Source organism: Oncorhynchus mykiss, chromosome 25 (genome assembly GCF_057628025.1).
Source record: "Oncorhynchus mykiss isolate SJ-2025 chromosome 25, ASM5762802v1, whole genome shotgun sequence".
Lineage (NCBI taxonomy): Eukaryota > Metazoa > Chordata > Actinopteri > Salmoniformes > Salmonidae > Oncorhynchus > Oncorhynchus mykiss.
Genome location: NC_143046.1, coordinates 56,539,557 through 56,556,739, shown reverse-complemented (window position 1 = coordinate 56,556,739; position 17,183 = coordinate 56,539,557). Strand labels below are relative to the sequence as shown.

Below are 17,183 nucleotides of genomic sequence, written 5' to 3'. Positions count from 1 at the left end.
GAGAGCGGGGGGGGAGAGCAAGAGGGAGAGAGAGAGAATGAGAAAAGAGAGGGTAAGAGAAAGACATGCGGTGCTAGCTGAATGAACGTGATGTTTTCAATGATTGACGTAATGTTACTCTAGAACAGTCAGAAGAGAGAGAACGAAGAAAAGAAGAGTAGAGAAAGAACTTACCACTAAGGTCCAGGAAAAGCACAGGGGTGTGGGTCTCCATTCCAGGTAGGGGGACCCTGGAGGAACAAAGAAACATGACCAAAGACACTTGTTGAATAATATGGACATTTCCCATAGGAAAACTGTTTGAACCATCTACATCTACAGTGCCTTGCGAAAGTATTCGGCCCCCTTGAACTTTGCGACCTTTTGCCACATTTCAGGCTTCAAACATAAAGATATAAAACTGTATTTTTTTGTGAAGAATCAACAACAAGTGGGACACAATCATGAAGTGGAACGACATTTATTGGATATTTCAAACTTTTTTAACAAATCAAAAACTGAAAAATTGGACGTGCAAAATTATTCAGCCCCTTTACTTTCAGTGCAGCAAACTCTCTCCAGAAGTTCAGTGAGGATCTCTGAATGATCCAATGTTGACCTAAATGACTAATGAGGATAAATACAATCCACCTGTGTGTAATCAAGTCTCCGTATAAATGCACCTGCACTGTGATAGTCTCAGAGGTCCGTTAAAAGCATGAAGAACAAGGAACACACCAGGCAGGTCCGAGATACTGTTGTGAAGAAGTTTAAAGCCGGATTTGGATACAAAAAGATTTCCCAAGCTTTAAACATCCCAAGGAGCACTGTGCAAGCGATAATATTGAAATGGAAGGAGTATCAGACCACTGCAAATCTACCAAGACCTGGCCGTCCCTCTAAACTTTCAGCTCATACAAGGAGAAGACTGTTCAGAGATGCAGCCAAGAGGCCCATGATCACTCTGGATGAACTGCAGAGATCTACAGCTGAGGTGGGAGACTCTGTCCATAGGACAACAATCAGTCGTATATTGCACAAATCTGGCCTTTATGGAAGAGTGGCAAGAAGAAAGCCATTTCTTAAAGATATCCATAAAAAGTGTCGTTTAAAGTTTGCCACAAGCCACCTGGGAGACACACCAAACATGTGGAAGAAGGTGCTCTGGTCAGATGAAACCAAAATTGAACTTTTTGGCAACAATGCAAAACGTTATGTTTGGCGTAAAAGCAACACAGCTGAACACACCATCCCCACTGTCAAACATGGTGGTGGCAGCATCATGGTTTGGGCCTGCTTTTCTTCAGCAGGGACAGGGAAGATGGTTAAAATTGATGGGAAGATGGATGGAGCCAAATACAGGACCATTCTGGAAGAAAACCTGATGGAGTCTGCAAAAGACCTGAGACTGGGACGGAGATTTGTCTTCCAACAAGACAATGATCCAAAACATAAAGCAAAATCTACAATGGAATGGTTCAAAAATAAACATATCCAGGTGTTAGAATGGCCAAGTCAAAGTCCAGACCTGAATCCAATCGAGAATCTATGGAAAGAACTGAAAACTGCTGTTCACAAATGCTCTCCATCCAACCTCACTGAGCTCGAGCTGTTTTGCAAGGAGGAATGGGAAAAAATGTCAGTCTCTCGATGTGCAAAACTGATAGAGACATACCCCAAGCGACTTACAGCTGTAATCGCAGCAAAAGGTGGCGCTACAAAGTATTAACTTAAGGGGGCTGAATAATTTTGCACGCCCAATTTTTCAGTTTTTGATTTGTTAAAAAAGTTTGAAATATCCAATAAATGTCGTTCCACTTCATGATTGTGTCCCACTTGTTGTTGATTCTTCACAAAAAAATACACAGTTTTATATCTTTATGTTTGAAGCCTGAAATGTGGCAAAAGGTCGCAAAGTTCAAGGGGGCCGAATACTTTCGCAAGGCACTGTATATCCATCTCTCTTGCAAACGCACACTCACTCACACACACGCACACTCACACACATGCACACTCACACACTCACACACTCGCACACTCACACACACACTCACACACACTGACACACTCACACACACACACGCACATTCCCTGTCTCTCTCACCACTCTGCGGGAGCTCCGGGGATGCCGCTGCCGGCTGAAGGCACCATTACCGCGTTCCTCTCCTCGGTCAGAGTAAGACGCCATTCCAAAAGCTGGGCCTCCCTCTCCATATCCTCCTCTGTCTTTTCTGTAGAGGGAGCACAACAATGTCTTTCTTCCTCAATGCCACACAGATGTGTAGGCAATCAGAGGAATGTGTTTTCTGCCACCACTTCCTCTACCTCATTTCCTGTGCCCTTTGACCTGCCGCCCAAACGTATACAGTACTTCCTCCACTACACATTGACTGTTGTGTGTGTGTGTTACCTGGCTTGCTGACCAAGGTCTGAAGGTGTTGGTCCAGATACTCCTGTCTCTTGGTGAGAGCCGTTAGCCACTGGTGACGCAGACGCTCCAGATCACGCTCCTATTGGACAGAACACACACCAACCAATCAGATATAGCACCAGAAGCCGGTTGTCCCGCGATCTGTCTCTCAGTAGAGATAATCTAATGTTATTTACCTGATAGCTGTCCATCTCATCACCTTCCACCTGTGGGACAAACAACAAAATACACAATAGTATTAGTTCAAAACACTTTCGTAAATGGCAGCCATTCTTTCTTCCAGTATAGTAATGTATGTGTATACAGTACCACTCAAAAGTTTGGACATCTACTCATTCAAGGGTTTTATTTATTTTTTACTATTTTCTACATTGTAGAATTAATAGTGAAGACATCGAAACTATGAAATAACAAATATGGAATCATGTAGTAACCAAAAAAGTGTTAAAAAAATCTAAATATATTTTAGATTCTTCAAAGTAGCCACCCTTTGCCTTGATGACAGCTTTGCACACTCTTCTCTCAACCAGCTTCACCTGGAATGCTTTTCCAACAATCTTGAAGTAGTTCCCACATATGCTGAGCACTTGTTTACAGCTTTTTCTTCTATTCTGCGGTCCAACTCATCTCAAACCATCTCAATTGGGTTGAGGTCAGGTGATTGTGGAGTTCAGGTCATCTGATGCAGCACTCCATCACTCTCCTTCTTGGTCAAATAGCCCTTACACAGCCTGGAGGTGCGTTGGGACATTTTCCTGTTGAAAAACAAATGATAGACCCACTAAGCGCAAACCAGATGGGATGGCGCATCGCTGCAGAATGCTGTGGCGGTTGGAACCAAAAATCGCAAATTTGGACTCATCAGACCAAAGGACAGATTTCCACCGGTCTAATGTCCATTGATTGTGTTTCTTGGCCCAAGAAAGTCTCTTCTTATTATTGGTGTCCTTTAGTAGTGGTTTCTTTGCAGCAATTTGACCATGAAGGCCTGATTCACACAGTCTCCTCTGAACAGTTGATGTTGCAATGTGTCTGTTACTTGAACTCTGTGAAGCATTTATATTGGCTGCGATTTCTGAGGCTGGTAACTCTAATGAACTTATCCTCTGCAGCAGAGGTAACTCTGGGTCTTCCTTTCCTGTGGCGGTCCTCATGAAAGTCAGTTTCATCATAGATCTTGATTGTTTTTGCGACTGCACTTGAAAAAGCTTTCAAAGTTCTGTCTTAAAGTAATGATGGTCTGTCGTTTCTCTTTGTCTTTACTATTATTCTACAATGTAGAAAATAGTAAAAAAGAATGAAAAACCCTGGAATGAGTAATTGTGTCCAAACTTTTGACAGGTACTGTATGTATGTGTGTTCGTGTGTTACCTGTACGGGTTCGTTGCTGGCCTTGGCCTGGCAAGTCTGTCTGATCTCCACACAGCCCACTGACACGGCCAGCAGCACCTCAGCTATCAGGGGCATGGTGCCGCTATCCTGCACGGACCTCACCTCCACCTGCAGACGCCTTGACTGGCCCTGTAGGTGGGGGTGAAGGAGAGGGATAAGAGGGAAGAAGAGATTAGATATGAAGTTCTAACGTCAATCACCTGTTCGCATCCTCTACAATGGATTAAAGTGAGCTCCTTTCTACCTCAAATTAGTCCTTTTGGCCATTTTGTTTGGTAAGCCCCTTTCCATGACATGCCTTTGGACTAGCCCCGAGTGACACACATGGCATCAACAGAATATAGAACAGTGGGGAGAACGTTGCTTGTCCATTTCAATGGTAGATGTACAGTGCCTTATTGCACATTGTTGTTACAGCCTGAATTCAAAATGGATTAAATATTTTTTTTATTACCCATCGACACACAATACCCCAACATGTTTTCAAAAAGGTTAGCAAATTTATTGAAAATAAAATACAGAAATATCTAATTTACATGACGTTTTCACACCGCTGAGTCAATAGAAGAGTATTTCTGGGTAAGTCTCTAAGAGCTTTCCCCACCTTGATTGTGCAACATTTCCCCATAATTATTTTCAAAATTCTTCAAGCTCTGTCAAATTGGTTGTTGATCATTACCAGACAACTATTTTCAGGTCTTGTCATATATTTTCAAGTAGATTTAAGTTAGAACTAACTCGGCGACTCAGGAACATTCACCGTCTTCTTGGTAAGCAACTCCAGTGTAGATTTGGCGTTGTGTTTTAGGTTATTGTCCTGCTGAAAGGTGAATTCATCTTTCAGTGTCTGGTGGAAAGCAGACTGAACCAGGTTTTCCTCTAGGATTTTGACTGTGCTTAGCTCCATTCCGTTTCTTTAAAATCCCGAAAAAAACTCCCCAGCTCTTAACGATTATAAGTATACCCATAACATGATGCAACCACCACAATGCTTGAAAATATGGAGAGTGGTACTCAGTAATGTGTGGTATTGGATTTGCCCCCAATATAACACTTTCTATTCAGGACAAAAAGTGAATTGCTTTGCAACATTTTTTGCAGTTTTACTTTAGTGCCTTGTTGCAAACAGGATGCATGATTTGGAATATTTTTATTCTGTACAGACTTCTTTCTTTTCACTCTGTCAGTTAGGTTACTATTGTGGAGTAACTATAATGTAACTAGCAACTGAGTTAGGAAGGACGCCTGTATCTTTGTAGTGACTGGGTGTATAGATACACCATCCCAAAGTGTAATTAATAACTTCACCATTTTCAAAGGGATATTTCATGTCTGCTTTTTAAAATCTTTACCCATCTGCCAATAGGTGCTCTTCTTTGCGAAGCATTGGGAAAACCTCTCTGGTCTTTGAATCTGTTTGAAATTCACTGCTCAACCGAGGGACCTTACAGATAATTGTATGTGTGGGGTACAGAGATGAGGTAGTCATTCAAAAATCATGTTGAACACTAAGAGTGCAATAGTGCTTTTTGCAATTGATTATTTGACTTGATAAGAAAATCTTTACTCCTGAACTTTTTTAAGCTTGCTATAACAAAGGGCTTGAATACTTACTGACTCAAGACATTGTAAAAAATTAAATAATGTACAACTTAATTCCACTGACATTATGGGGTAGGCTAGTGACAACATTTTTTCAATTTAATCAATTTAAAATTCAGTCAATAACACAACAACATTTGGAAGATGTCAAGGGGTATGAATACTTTCTGAAGGCCCTGTATGAAATGCTATTTTCGGAGGTAAGAACAACTTGGAATTGCTGATTAAACAAAAAATAAAGATATTTACTTAAAATTGCGTTGACAGGAAAAAAAACACATTGTTTTAGATAGGGTTCTGAATAGATATAAACTAAATTACACCATTACATTGGCAGGAGAAAATGAAGAAAAAAAATCACACACACACAGGTAACACCTACCTGTCGTAGTTGGAAAATGCCTCCGGTGCGTACGTCTCTGGCAGGTATGACCTCTACAGGCATGAAGTCTCCGTTCTCGTTGATCTCCAACACCTGGATCCACATCTCCAGACGACGGGTTACCTCACTCCACCTGCAGGTGGAGACAGACACAGGACATAATATGTCATTTACAAGGTTGCTTTTTTGTAGAAATGGAACCTCTGGTATATGTGTTGGTGTCACTTTGTGCTACATCACTCTGTATGTATGTGTGTGTGTGTGTGTGTACTTGTCCAGTAGCCTACGTACCTGTCTTGCAGCCACCATGTGTGTGTGTAGTGTGTCTGTACTATGTGCCTGTCCTGTGTGTGTGTATAGCTGACCCATACAGTGCACCATACCTTGGGTGTGTGTGTATCTGTCCCGTAGTGTGTGTGTACCTGTCCCGTAGTGTGCGTGTCTTGGCCTGTATAATGCTGAGGTCCCAGAGGGCAGGGTTCCTGCCGGAGTCTGCTTGTCTGTGTCCGTACACCTCGATGGCCAATGCCCCCTCTGTCAGATACTCTATAAACTCTTCTGTTACTGCCACACCTAGCTCCTAATATATAGATAGATATATATAAATGAGAGATATATATATAGAGAGAGATATAGAGAGAAAGAAAAACAGCATTTGAAAGGGCAGAAATAATAGCATAGAACATCACTGAAAGAACATAGATGCGTTAGCATTACATTAACACACTACAGCGGAACAATACACATGCTGTAAGGAGATAGGAAGGGTTGGGGTTAAACCAGACTGAATGCTGCGTTCACTAGATTAACCAGGCTACCTGTTTCATCCTGAGCTACATAAGCTATCTGCAACATGATTGAAATGTAAATGTCTTTTATGTCCTGTTGGACTGTTCAACATTGTTACTTTGGCAATACAAGTACTTTTCATTTAATGTCATACCTTGCAGCTGTCGAAAACCACCATGCAGTGCGGTTCCTTGCTGCTGGGGGACGAGGCGGAGGGGTCCACCTCTGGGGCCACAATGACGGGTTCTGCCTGGTCCCAGAACGAGTACTGGCAGAACACATAATTGGACAGGTACTGGGGGAGACCTGTCGCCTGCAGGATCTTGATCTGGTGGTGGGGGGGGGGGGGGTTATTAAATAGGATTCAAGCGAGAACAAGCAAATTATATTGCAGACCTGCCAACCCTGTCCAGCCTTTTAGAGTACCAGATGCGCGCGGCAAATTGAAGATTCAACTCGTGCGCAGGCTGTTTGTGAGTCTGATCGCAATTCTAGAATTGTACCAAATCTAGTCTTTAAAAGGTTGGAGTACTTTTTTCTTGACAGCATTCCATTTACACATATGGTAAAAGTCCCTAACAAGATCTAATGAGAAAGAACACACAAAGGGCCTTCATTATTTGTTTAATAAAATAAAAAAAACTCAAAAGTTATTTATTTAGGTACAAAATGTACAAACGTCTTATCCACCATCATTTAAAAAAAAAAAAAAAACTCTATGATAAGAAAAATGTTTGAAGCAGAGCATCAGTATCAAATAAACATGTTACCCATAATAAAAAGGGAAAGGCTATGATAGGAAACAGTGGGTGAGAACAAATCTTTGGGAGACCTTCAAATGTTCATTTCATTTCCTAGACAGATTTGCCTGGAAGCTAGCAGAGCATCAGGGTAGTTCCTCTGGCAATCGTTGAAACCTACTTGGTAACGAGGGCACTTAGCATGTCTGTACTGAGGGAGCTTTTTGTGACGTCGATCATAATCAGGTTGCGTGATCCTCGTAATGTTACGTGGAAAATATGGGATCATGGGATGCAGAATTAAATGTATATCACACTCGCAGAAATGCGACCGGTCATTTTTCGTATTTGTATTTGCATTTCATTTCTTTCACTAGCAAATGCGAGTGAACTGCTGGCACTTTAGAGCCCACTGAATGTCCATCTTATGTTCGCTAACGTTAGCTTGAAACAATCAGTGTTCACCTTCCCACAACACACGGAGTCGAAAAGGGATTTTGGCCATGTGTTTACGTACAGCTGACAGTCGGCAAACTCAGCATCACAACAAACAGGGGGCAGCTACGTCGAATAATGATGTATTAATCTCCATGTCTGTTGACAAAACCCCTTACATGTCTGTGTGTTGCAGCTCGAGAATTGGGATGTTAAGATTTACTCAGTGGATTTTTAAATGTTTTATTAAAATGTAAAAACATAACAAATAAAAAAATAAAAAATCAGGCCCTATTCATTTCTGCATACTTTTAACTCGGATCTTGTACCTGCTTACATGGACAGGGAATTGCGTAGCTGGTACGGACAATGCATGCATGTTGGTAGGTCTGATATTGCCTTCTCTTTTTTTGAGAGCCAGAAGACCAATCTAAAAAAGGGACTTTTCTGTGTGTGTGTACGAGTGTCTCCCTATCCGAAATAGACTCACCATGCAGACCAGTTTCCTCTCTTGCACCTCTCCATCAGGGCTGGCCTCGTTGTCCTCTCCCCCAGCCATGCTGTCCTCAACCCCCCCCGCCACTCTCACCACCTCAACGTGTAATCTCCCAACCACCTACAAGAAAACCAATCATTTCATAACAAGGGGAGTTTTCTGTGCTGCATCGTCACTGTTCCACAAAATGAGGCTTTCGTTTTAGCACAACACCAAGACGCCTTGTTCCTTCAAACAATCGACTCAGGGCAGTCATCAAGCTAGACAACTATCTGTTTTATCAGGTGTGTCACTGCTGGGCTGGAACACAAGAGTTGGACATCACTGGTTGAGAAACAGGGTCGTATTCATTCGGCGACTAACGGAATAAACGGACTGGAACAAGGAGGAACTACCTTGACTTGTCCAATGAGAAATGCTCATTTTCGAATTCCGTTGCAAAAACATCTCGTTACACTGTGCCTAATGAACACGACCCTGGTGTTATGTAGTGCTTGAAGCCTCTCTTTACCTCCCCCTTCTGGTTGATGATGGGTACTGCGTACTGCAGCTTGACGTCATAGAACAGACAGGACAGGAAGACGTTGGCCACGCCTATCAGACTGTGATTCTCCTGCTCGTCAAAGAACGGGTCGGCACGCTTAAAGTAGGAACGCATCACCTGCAGATGACAGAGCGAGAGAGAGGGGAGAGAAATGAGCGATGTGTCCATTCCCAAATAGAGCCCTTCCACTTTCCATAGCATTTGTGTATATCTGAATGGCCTAGTAACAATTACTACTAAATGCACTCCATTTGGATATCACGCTGTCGAAAACACTGATTTGTCTCTCAGGGTTTGTCTTCGTTGTAGTCCAAGTTCTCTCCCCATCACACACTCCATCAACACTGACACTGGCCTGGCTTGAAGGTTTACCACGTACACACACACAAATCAAATCTTATTTGTCCCATACACATGGTTAGCAGATGTTAATGCGAGTGTAGCGAAATTCTTGTGCTTCTCGTTCCAACCATGCAGTAATATCTAACAAGTAATCTAACAATTTCACAACAACTACCTTTTACACACAAGTGTAAAGGAATTAATAAGAATATGTACATATAAATGTATGTATGAGCGATGGCCGAACGGCATAGGCAAAATGCAGTAGATGGTATAGAGTACAGTATATACATATGAGATGAGTAATGTAGGGTATGTAAACATTATATAAAGTGGCATTGATTAAAGTGACTAGTGATACATTTATTTAAAAATTGTATTATTAAAGTAGCTAGAGATTTGAGTCAGTATGTTGGCAGCAGCCACTCAATGTTAGTGATGGCTGTTTAACAGTCTGATGGCCTTGAGATAGAAGCACTTCATGATGACGGAAGTGAGTGCTACAGGCGATAGTCGTTTAGCTAAGTTACCTTAGCTTTCTTGGGAACAGGGATAATGGTGGCCCTCTTGAAGCATGTGGGAACAGCAGACTGGGAAAGGGATTGATTGAATATGTCCAAAAACACACCAGCCAGCTGGTCTGTGCACGCTCTGAGGACGTGGCTGGGGATGCTGTCTGGACCGGCAGCCTTACGAGGGTTAAGACATTTAAATGTTTTGCTCACGTTGGCTGCAGTGAAGGAGAGCCCGCAGGTTTTGGTAGTGGGCCATGTCAGTGGCACTGTATTGTCCTCAAAGCGAGCAAAGAAGTTGTTTAGTTTGTTTGGGAGCAAGAACACATCGGGGTCCGTGACGGGGCTGGTTTTCTTTTTGTAGTCCGTGATTGACTGTAGACCCTGCCACATGCGTCTCGTGTCTGAGCCTTTGAATTGCGACTCTACTTTGTCTCTATACTAGCGCTTGTTTGATTGCCTTGCGGAGGGAATAGCTACACTGTTTGTATTCGTCATGTTTCCGGTCGCCTTTCCCTAATTAAAAGCAGTGGTTCGCGCTGTCAGTTTTGCGCAAATGCTGCCATCAATCCACGGTTTCTGGTTGGGGAAGATTTTAATCGTCTCCGTAGTTACATCACCACCGATGCACTTGCTAATAAACTTGCTCACCGAATCAGCGTAAACATCAATGTTGTTGTTTGACGCTATCCGGAACATATCCCAGTCCACGTGATCGAAGCAATCTTGAAGCAGACCTGAGCATGGGTGTTTCCTGTTTTAGTTTCTGTCTATAGGCTGGGAGCAAAAAAATTGAATTGTGGTCATGTATGGTCCTGTATGTTGTTATGATCACACCGCGACTGGTTAATCATAAGGCATACACCCCCGCCCTTCTTCTTACCAGAAAGATGCGCGATGCATGATGCGTGAAGAAACCAGGTGGCTGTACCGACTCTAACGTATCCCGTGTGAGCCACGTTTCCATGAAACAGAGAATATTACAATCTCTGATGTCTCTCTGGAAGGCAACCCTTGCTCGGATTTCGTCTACCTTGTTGTCAAGAGACTGGACATCGGCGAGTAGTATACTCGGGAGCGGTGGGCGATGTGCCCGTCTACAGAGCCTGACCAGAAGACCGTGCCGTCTGTCCCTTCTGTGGCGTCGTTGTTTTGGGTCGCCTGCTGGGATCCGATCTATTGTCCTGGGTGGTGGGCCAAACAGAGTATCCTCTTCGGTAAAGTTGTATTCCTGGTCATAATGTTGGTAAGTTGACGTTGCTCTTATATCCAATAGTTCCTCCCGGCTGTATGTAATAAGACTTAAGATTTCCTGGGGTAACAATGTAAGAAATAATACAGAAAAAAGAAAAACACTGCATAGTTTCCTAAGAACACGAACAAACTCATGACCACACACACACACACACACACACACACACAAGTCGTTTGAACTCACAGGGTTGTCGTCGTCGTAGTCCTTCCACTCCTGGTAGAGTTCTCTCATGTCCACCATTCTGTTCTCCATCTTCTCCAGAGCCCAGATCTGTTTCCCTTTCCCCTTACGCCTCACCTGCACCGCAGGCTCACTCAGCACTGCATCACGCTGTGAAGACGGAGAAACGGCGAGGGGGTGGGGGGTTAGATGTGTGTTTATGTGAGTGTGAGAATGAGTGTGAGAGAGAGAGAAGATGCACATAGCACCAGGTGTGTGTGTTAATGCTCATGTGTGTGTACCTTGCGGTTGGCATTGAGGTTAGCAGCAGGTATCTGCAAGGTGACTCTGTACTCGGTGCGTTTGTCCAGCTCCTCTGCTATGAAGCCAGCCTCCTGCACCAGCAGGTTAGCTCTCACTATCTGCTCCCTCAGCTTACGTAGGCTCCGGGTCAACACTGCCTCTCTGATGGGGAGAGCATCATCATTTTCAAATCACACACACACACGTCAACACTGCCTCTACAGACTAACATCACCACCACAACGGTCAATATCACTGACAATAACACTCATTTACAGACATTTCCACCCTCCCTCCCCCACCACTCACCTCTCCTCACTCCACTGCCTCAGCCTGCTCTGTGCACTAGGTGAGTTGGACATGCCTCCCATGCTGAGTCTCTCCAGACTGCGGTAGTGGGGCTGTCCCGGCCTGTCGGCCTGGCCCTGTGATTGGCTGGGGGCCGTGCCAGCCTGTCCTACAGACTGTCTGTCCGGGTGGAGCCGTCTCCTCAGCTGTTGCAGCTCCTGTTCATACATCAGCCTCTGTCTCTCCAGCGCTGAGCGCTTCTCCTCCTCGTGCTGCCTCTCTAGGGACTGGAGCACCGCCTGCATGGGGTCTGAAGGTGACGGACAGGGGCGAGGGTCAATCAGGAAAGGGTTTTTTGGATGAGCAAACAATCGTGATTGCGATGCGACGGACAGTAGTTGCGTAGTCAATCGATGATTATCAACACATTTGTTTCTGAGGGCGTTTATATTACTCCTTTCCCTCCATTCTCATTGTTGTTTTACAAGGACCTGTGTGTGTGTGTGTGTGTGTACTCACCATTGTTGCCCAGGGCCTTCATCATGACCTCTGTCTGGGCGAACTCGTAGGAGAAAGAGACCTCGGAGGACCCCTCACTGTTGGTGTCTCCGTCCCCCTCCAGCTGTTCACTACTGCCACTGTTCTTCATTGGGCCCCCCTCACCCTCCTCTTCCTCACCGCCACCCCGCGACCGCCGCTTAGGCAAGTTGATCCTGTGGGGGATAGAGGGGAAGAGAGGGATGGGAGGAAAGAGAAAGGGAATGGTTTCAGTACTACTCTTTCCAAAACGAGGACCAGTAGTTGAGCGGGACATTGTGATTCACAGTAGCCAGAACTGTCGGGACACAGACAGACAGACCTGAAGAAGTGGTTGTTGCCCCACAGGATGCGGTCTCCGTGGTGGAGCCGCTGCAGGCTGGTGCAAGGAGAGCCGTTCACACACGTTCTGTAATGTAACAACAACTTAAGTTCCACATAATAAAAACATGTAACAATGACTTAAGAAAAAGCGACATAATAAATGCGTAAGAACATCTTTACTGTTATTTTTATTGATTCTATGGAACCAAGGACTCCCTGGAAAACATTGCCAAATGTTACTGAGTGGACTATCCTGGCAAAAAAAGATCTAATAAAAATGAATGAATGATCCAGTTAGTTCATTCAATTCTTAAGGGGCCTTGCAGCAACATGACATCACCATCATCTGACAGCAGGAGATCAGACTTGAGGCTAGAGGTGTGTGCGCAGTCATAGAGTGGGTGACTAGAGGCTAGAGAGAGGTCATTATTATTCGAATCACCAAGTCACTATTATTCGAGTCACAAGTAGAACGGGTCGAGTCTCGAGTCAAGTCCAAGTCGTGCATTTCTAAGAGCGAGTCAAGTTGAGTCAAGTTTTTTCAAGTCAAGTAAAAAATATACATTTTTAAATCTACAAATCGAGACCTTAGGACTATTAAGGTTCCATCTGACATTTTTGTAAAAAATGACTTAGTCACATATAATAGATCTTTAGATGGTTCTTCACAGACATATGAAGTGTTTTTTAAAGTTTTGTTTAAAAAAAAGAATGAACAACTAGAAAGTTCTATCTGCATAAACCCATTTGAACTATAAGGTTATATCTGCAATCCAATCACAAGACTGAATAAATACAGATGGACCAATCCGAACATGTCTTTGACATCTCCCTCTTAGTATGGTCTAGCTAGTCCAGCCAGCAATAATGGCACGCGAGCAAAAAAAACAACACTGTCAGAAATCTTAAAGTAAATGATGTTGTCACATCGTTGTTCAACGATGACAATATTTTGTCTAATGGCCATAATACATGTCTTAATGTATTTGATGATGTGTTCTGACTATCCTGGTAAAATAGCTAGTTTTCTTAAAAACTGAACATAGCCTTATTCAGAAGTGCCAGACGGAACCGTATGGCTATGAGATGTCAAGGTTATATCTGGGATTGCAACCCCCTACAAAAATGGATTTAGAAATGTCTCAGGATGTTGATACTTTAGGTAAGTGAGGACCTTAACGGGTTATGGACGAAGAATTCACAACAAAACAGTTCTGAGATCTGGGATGTGACAACTTTCATGCTCAAAATCTCAGAACTATGCCTTGTGCAGATAGACAAAGATTTGGTGACCTTGGGACTATAAGGTTCTATTTATTGAGGCTACCAGACAGCCGTATTCATTATTTGGTCTAAAACACATTTTGATTATGTAATAATACATTTTAAAAACATAATTCTAAATGCAAGCTTCATAAGTAAATTATCAATTTTAAGCAATTCTGGGATACCAAAGGCACAGTAGGCCTATCCTAGTAATTGTTGATTGATGACCCATTGCTGTTGAGCTTGCAAAGTAAACAGTTAATATTACTGATCACCAAACAATTTTTGGAGCTGCATATTTATGGCAATCCTCTCTCCCTACAAGTTGACTTTTACGCTGCACCCGAACCTCTCACAGCAAATCAGAGCTCTGTTCACTAGCTTCGTGATTCTCAAACTTTTTGTAAAGTATAAAGACATGAAAACGTAGAATTGTTTGTGTGTTATTAGTTTAAGCAGACTGTGGTTGTCTATTGTGGTGACTTAAATGAAGATTGGATCGAATTTTATGACCAATTTATGCAGAAATCCTGATAATTCCAAAGGGTTCACATACTTTTTCTTGCCACTGTATGTAGGCAGGCTACTCTGTTTTTGCCAGGCAATACCGGAGAAAATTAACAAGCTCTTTCTGGGTGACTAATCTGAATATGTGAGCCCACGTTTGCGTGCCAATGCTGATGACTGGTCATTGGTCAACAGTCAAGACACGCAATTTATTGGTTCTGAAACAGATGTTTTTTAAACAAAATTGTGTGCAATGCCGTAGGCCTGTGCGTTTCACTAGCCAATCATTTTTTTTTTTTTGCAAGTGCGATATGGTCTCTGGCTGCGTGGAGAGTAGCCGAATCCACTGAGACTCAGTGCCACAAAATGAGCGACAAAACATTACAAAACCTGGCCAGATCATTTCAGTCTCAAGTCAAAGTCGTGTCCCAAGTCTTGAGGCCGCAAGTCAAAATCGAGTCTCAAGTCGAGTCTCAAAGTCGAGTCTCAAGTCATCAAATTTGTGACTCAAGTCAGACTCGAGTCCAAGACAGGTGAATCAAGTCCACATCTCTGGCTAAAGATGTGTCGCAATAATGATGGATGTGCGTTGAGATGATGATGATGATAATGACTGCTGGTGTACTGTGACATGTTCTGCGGTGTGAGCTGGTGCTAGCGGGCAAAATTGGTACCAAGGTCATTTTTAAAACCAGATTTTGGTTCTGGAAAGGCGTCACCTCATCCAGGCTTGCCCCGTTGTGGATTATACTGACGAGGAGGATGATGGTTGAGATGAAGAGGAGTGTTCTATACGTACCGTGAGTTTCTGTGGGGAGTGAGGACCACCCATTGGTCAGTTGTGATGTTAATGATGCAGTGTTCAGCCTGAATACCCATCCCACACAGCTGGATGTCCTGGGAGTCTGCTGAACCAACCTTAGTGTGCTCCTACAGTACACAACAATACCATGTTACAATGGTGGGTGTGTGTGTGTGTGTGTGTGTGTGTGTGTGTGTGTGTGTGTGTGTGTGTGTGAGATTTATTGATCCGCGGGTTGACTCATAACCTGAAGTCCCCGCGGAGGGGTTAGGGTCATGAAATATTGTGTGGATCAACGGCGGGTCGGTGGCGGGCTGAATAAAAATGTATATCTATAGGCTACGTTGAGGTTTTTCGTTCATTATTTTAGGCTACCTGGCATCAGTGCGTAAGCCTAAGCTTTAGAACCTAACTGTACGTGTTCCAGTCAGCCTACACGCCAACTGCCAAAAGCTTTCGGGAGCGAGCAGAAAAAGTTAGTCGATCCACGGAGGCACAAACGACAATGTCCGAGAGGGTCGCGAAATGGAGAGTTGAAAGTAAAGAGAAGGAAAGGCCAGAAAAGTAATGTTTGGGAAAGTTTTGGTGAAGTGGTAAAAGAAGATGATAGCAGTGCCGTCTATGTGATGTGTGGTGACTGAAGCGCTATACAAATGTGACAGTCACAAGATGGGGACAAATAGACCTATGGCAGGTCAAGGGAACTGTAGCCTACATTTGACATTTGAGTCATTTAGCAGATGCTCTTATCCAGAGAGACTTACAGTAGTGAGTGTTAAATAAAAACTGAAATCTGGACACTGACTGTAGGTCTATAACCTGTCACATAGCCTAATATAATATTCACTCCTGAATTGAGAAGTCCTTGCAGTAAAATGACAACATTTAGGTTACATTTCTACTTTAAAACAGGAGTGGAGAAATGTGATTTATTTCTTTCATCATCTTGAGAGAATGCGCAGTTATATACTGTCTGTAGAGGTGGTTTCTTCATTAGCATCATAAAAGCTGATAGTACACTGCTGAAAAAAATAAAGGGAACACTAAAATAACACATCCTAGATCTGAATGAATGAAATATTCTTATTAAATACTTTTTTCTTAACATAGCTGAATGTGCTGACAACAAAATCACACAAAAATTATCAATGGAAATCAAATTTATCAACCCATGGAGGTCTGGATTTGGAGTCACTCAAAATTAAAGTGTAAAACCACACTACAGGCTGATCCAACTTTGATGTAATGTCCTTAAAACAAGTCAAAATGAGGTTCAGAAGTGTGTGTGGCCTCCACGTGCCTGTATGATCTCCCTACAACGCCTGGGCATGCTCCTGATGAGGTGGCGGATGGTCTCCTGAGCGATCTCCTCCCAGACCTGGACTAAAGCATCCGCCAACTCCTGGACAGTCTGTGGTACAACGTGGCGTTGGTGGATGGAGCGAGACATGATGTCCCAGATGTGCTCAATTGGATTCAGGTCTGGGGAACGGGCGGGCCAGTCCATAGCATCAATGCCTTCCTCTTGCAGGAACTGCTGACACATTCCAGCCACATGAGGTCTAGCATTGTCTTGCATTAGGAGGAACCCAGGGCCAACCGCTTCAGCATATGGTCTCACAAGGGGTCTGAAGATCTCATCTCGGTACCTAATGGCAGTCAGGCTACCTCTGGCGAGCACATGGAGGGCTGTGCGGCCCCCCAAAGAAATGCCACCCCACACCATGACTGACCCACCGCCAAACCGGTCATGCTGGAGGATGTTGCAGGCAGCAGAACGTTTTCCCCGCGTCTCCAGACTCTGTCACATGTGCTCACATCTGCTCAACCTGCTTTCATCTGTGAAGAGCACAGGGCGCCAGTGGCGAATTTGCCAATCTTGGTGTTCTCTGGCAAATGCCAAACGTCCTGCACGGTGTTGGGCTGTAAGCACAACTCTCACCTGTGGACGTCGGGCCCTCATACCACCCTCATGGAGTCTGTTTCTGACCGTTTGAGCAGACACATGCACATTTGTGGCCTGCTGGAGGTCATTTTGCAGGGCTCTGGCAGTGCTCCTCCTTGCACAAAGGTGGAGGTAGCGGTCCTGCTGCTGGGT

At 43.7% G+C, this 17,183-nt stretch overlaps 1 protein-coding gene across 2 annotated transcripts in view; it reads right to left on the bottom strand.

Moving 5' to 3' along the window:
• The window catches only part of LOC110505328 (kinesin-like protein KIF13B), an 81,759-nt gene that overhangs the window by 14,079 nt on the left and 50,497 nt on the right, over window positions 1-17,183 (bottom strand). For both annotated transcript variants that reach the window (XM_021584502.3, XM_021584503.3), the window contains exons 15-30: window positions 15,083-15,213; window positions 12,509-12,595; window positions 12,169-12,362; window positions 11,671-11,959; window positions 11,361-11,523; window positions 11,083-11,229; window positions 8,758-8,907; window positions 8,241-8,366; window positions 6,730-6,903; window positions 6,209-6,366; window positions 5,787-5,919; window positions 3,782-3,931; window positions 2,587-2,616; window positions 2,390-2,489; window positions 2,084-2,210; window positions 175-230 (exon numbers count right to left, since the gene is read on the bottom strand). In XM_021584502.3, coding sequence (XP_021440177.3) covers window positions 175-230; window positions 2,084-2,210; window positions 2,390-2,489; window positions 2,587-2,616; window positions 3,782-3,931; window positions 5,787-5,919; window positions 6,209-6,366; window positions 6,730-6,903; window positions 8,241-8,366; window positions 8,758-8,907; window positions 11,083-11,229; window positions 11,361-11,523; window positions 11,671-11,959; window positions 12,169-12,362; window positions 12,509-12,595; window positions 15,083-15,213 — 2,215 coding nt within the window. The remainder of the gene's footprint in view (window positions 1-174; window positions 231-2,083; window positions 2,211-2,389; window positions 2,490-2,586; window positions 2,617-3,781; window positions 3,932-5,786; window positions 5,920-6,208; window positions 6,367-6,729; window positions 6,904-8,240; window positions 8,367-8,757; window positions 8,908-11,082; window positions 11,230-11,360; window positions 11,524-11,670; window positions 11,960-12,168; window positions 12,363-12,508; window positions 12,596-15,082; window positions 15,214-17,183) is intronic.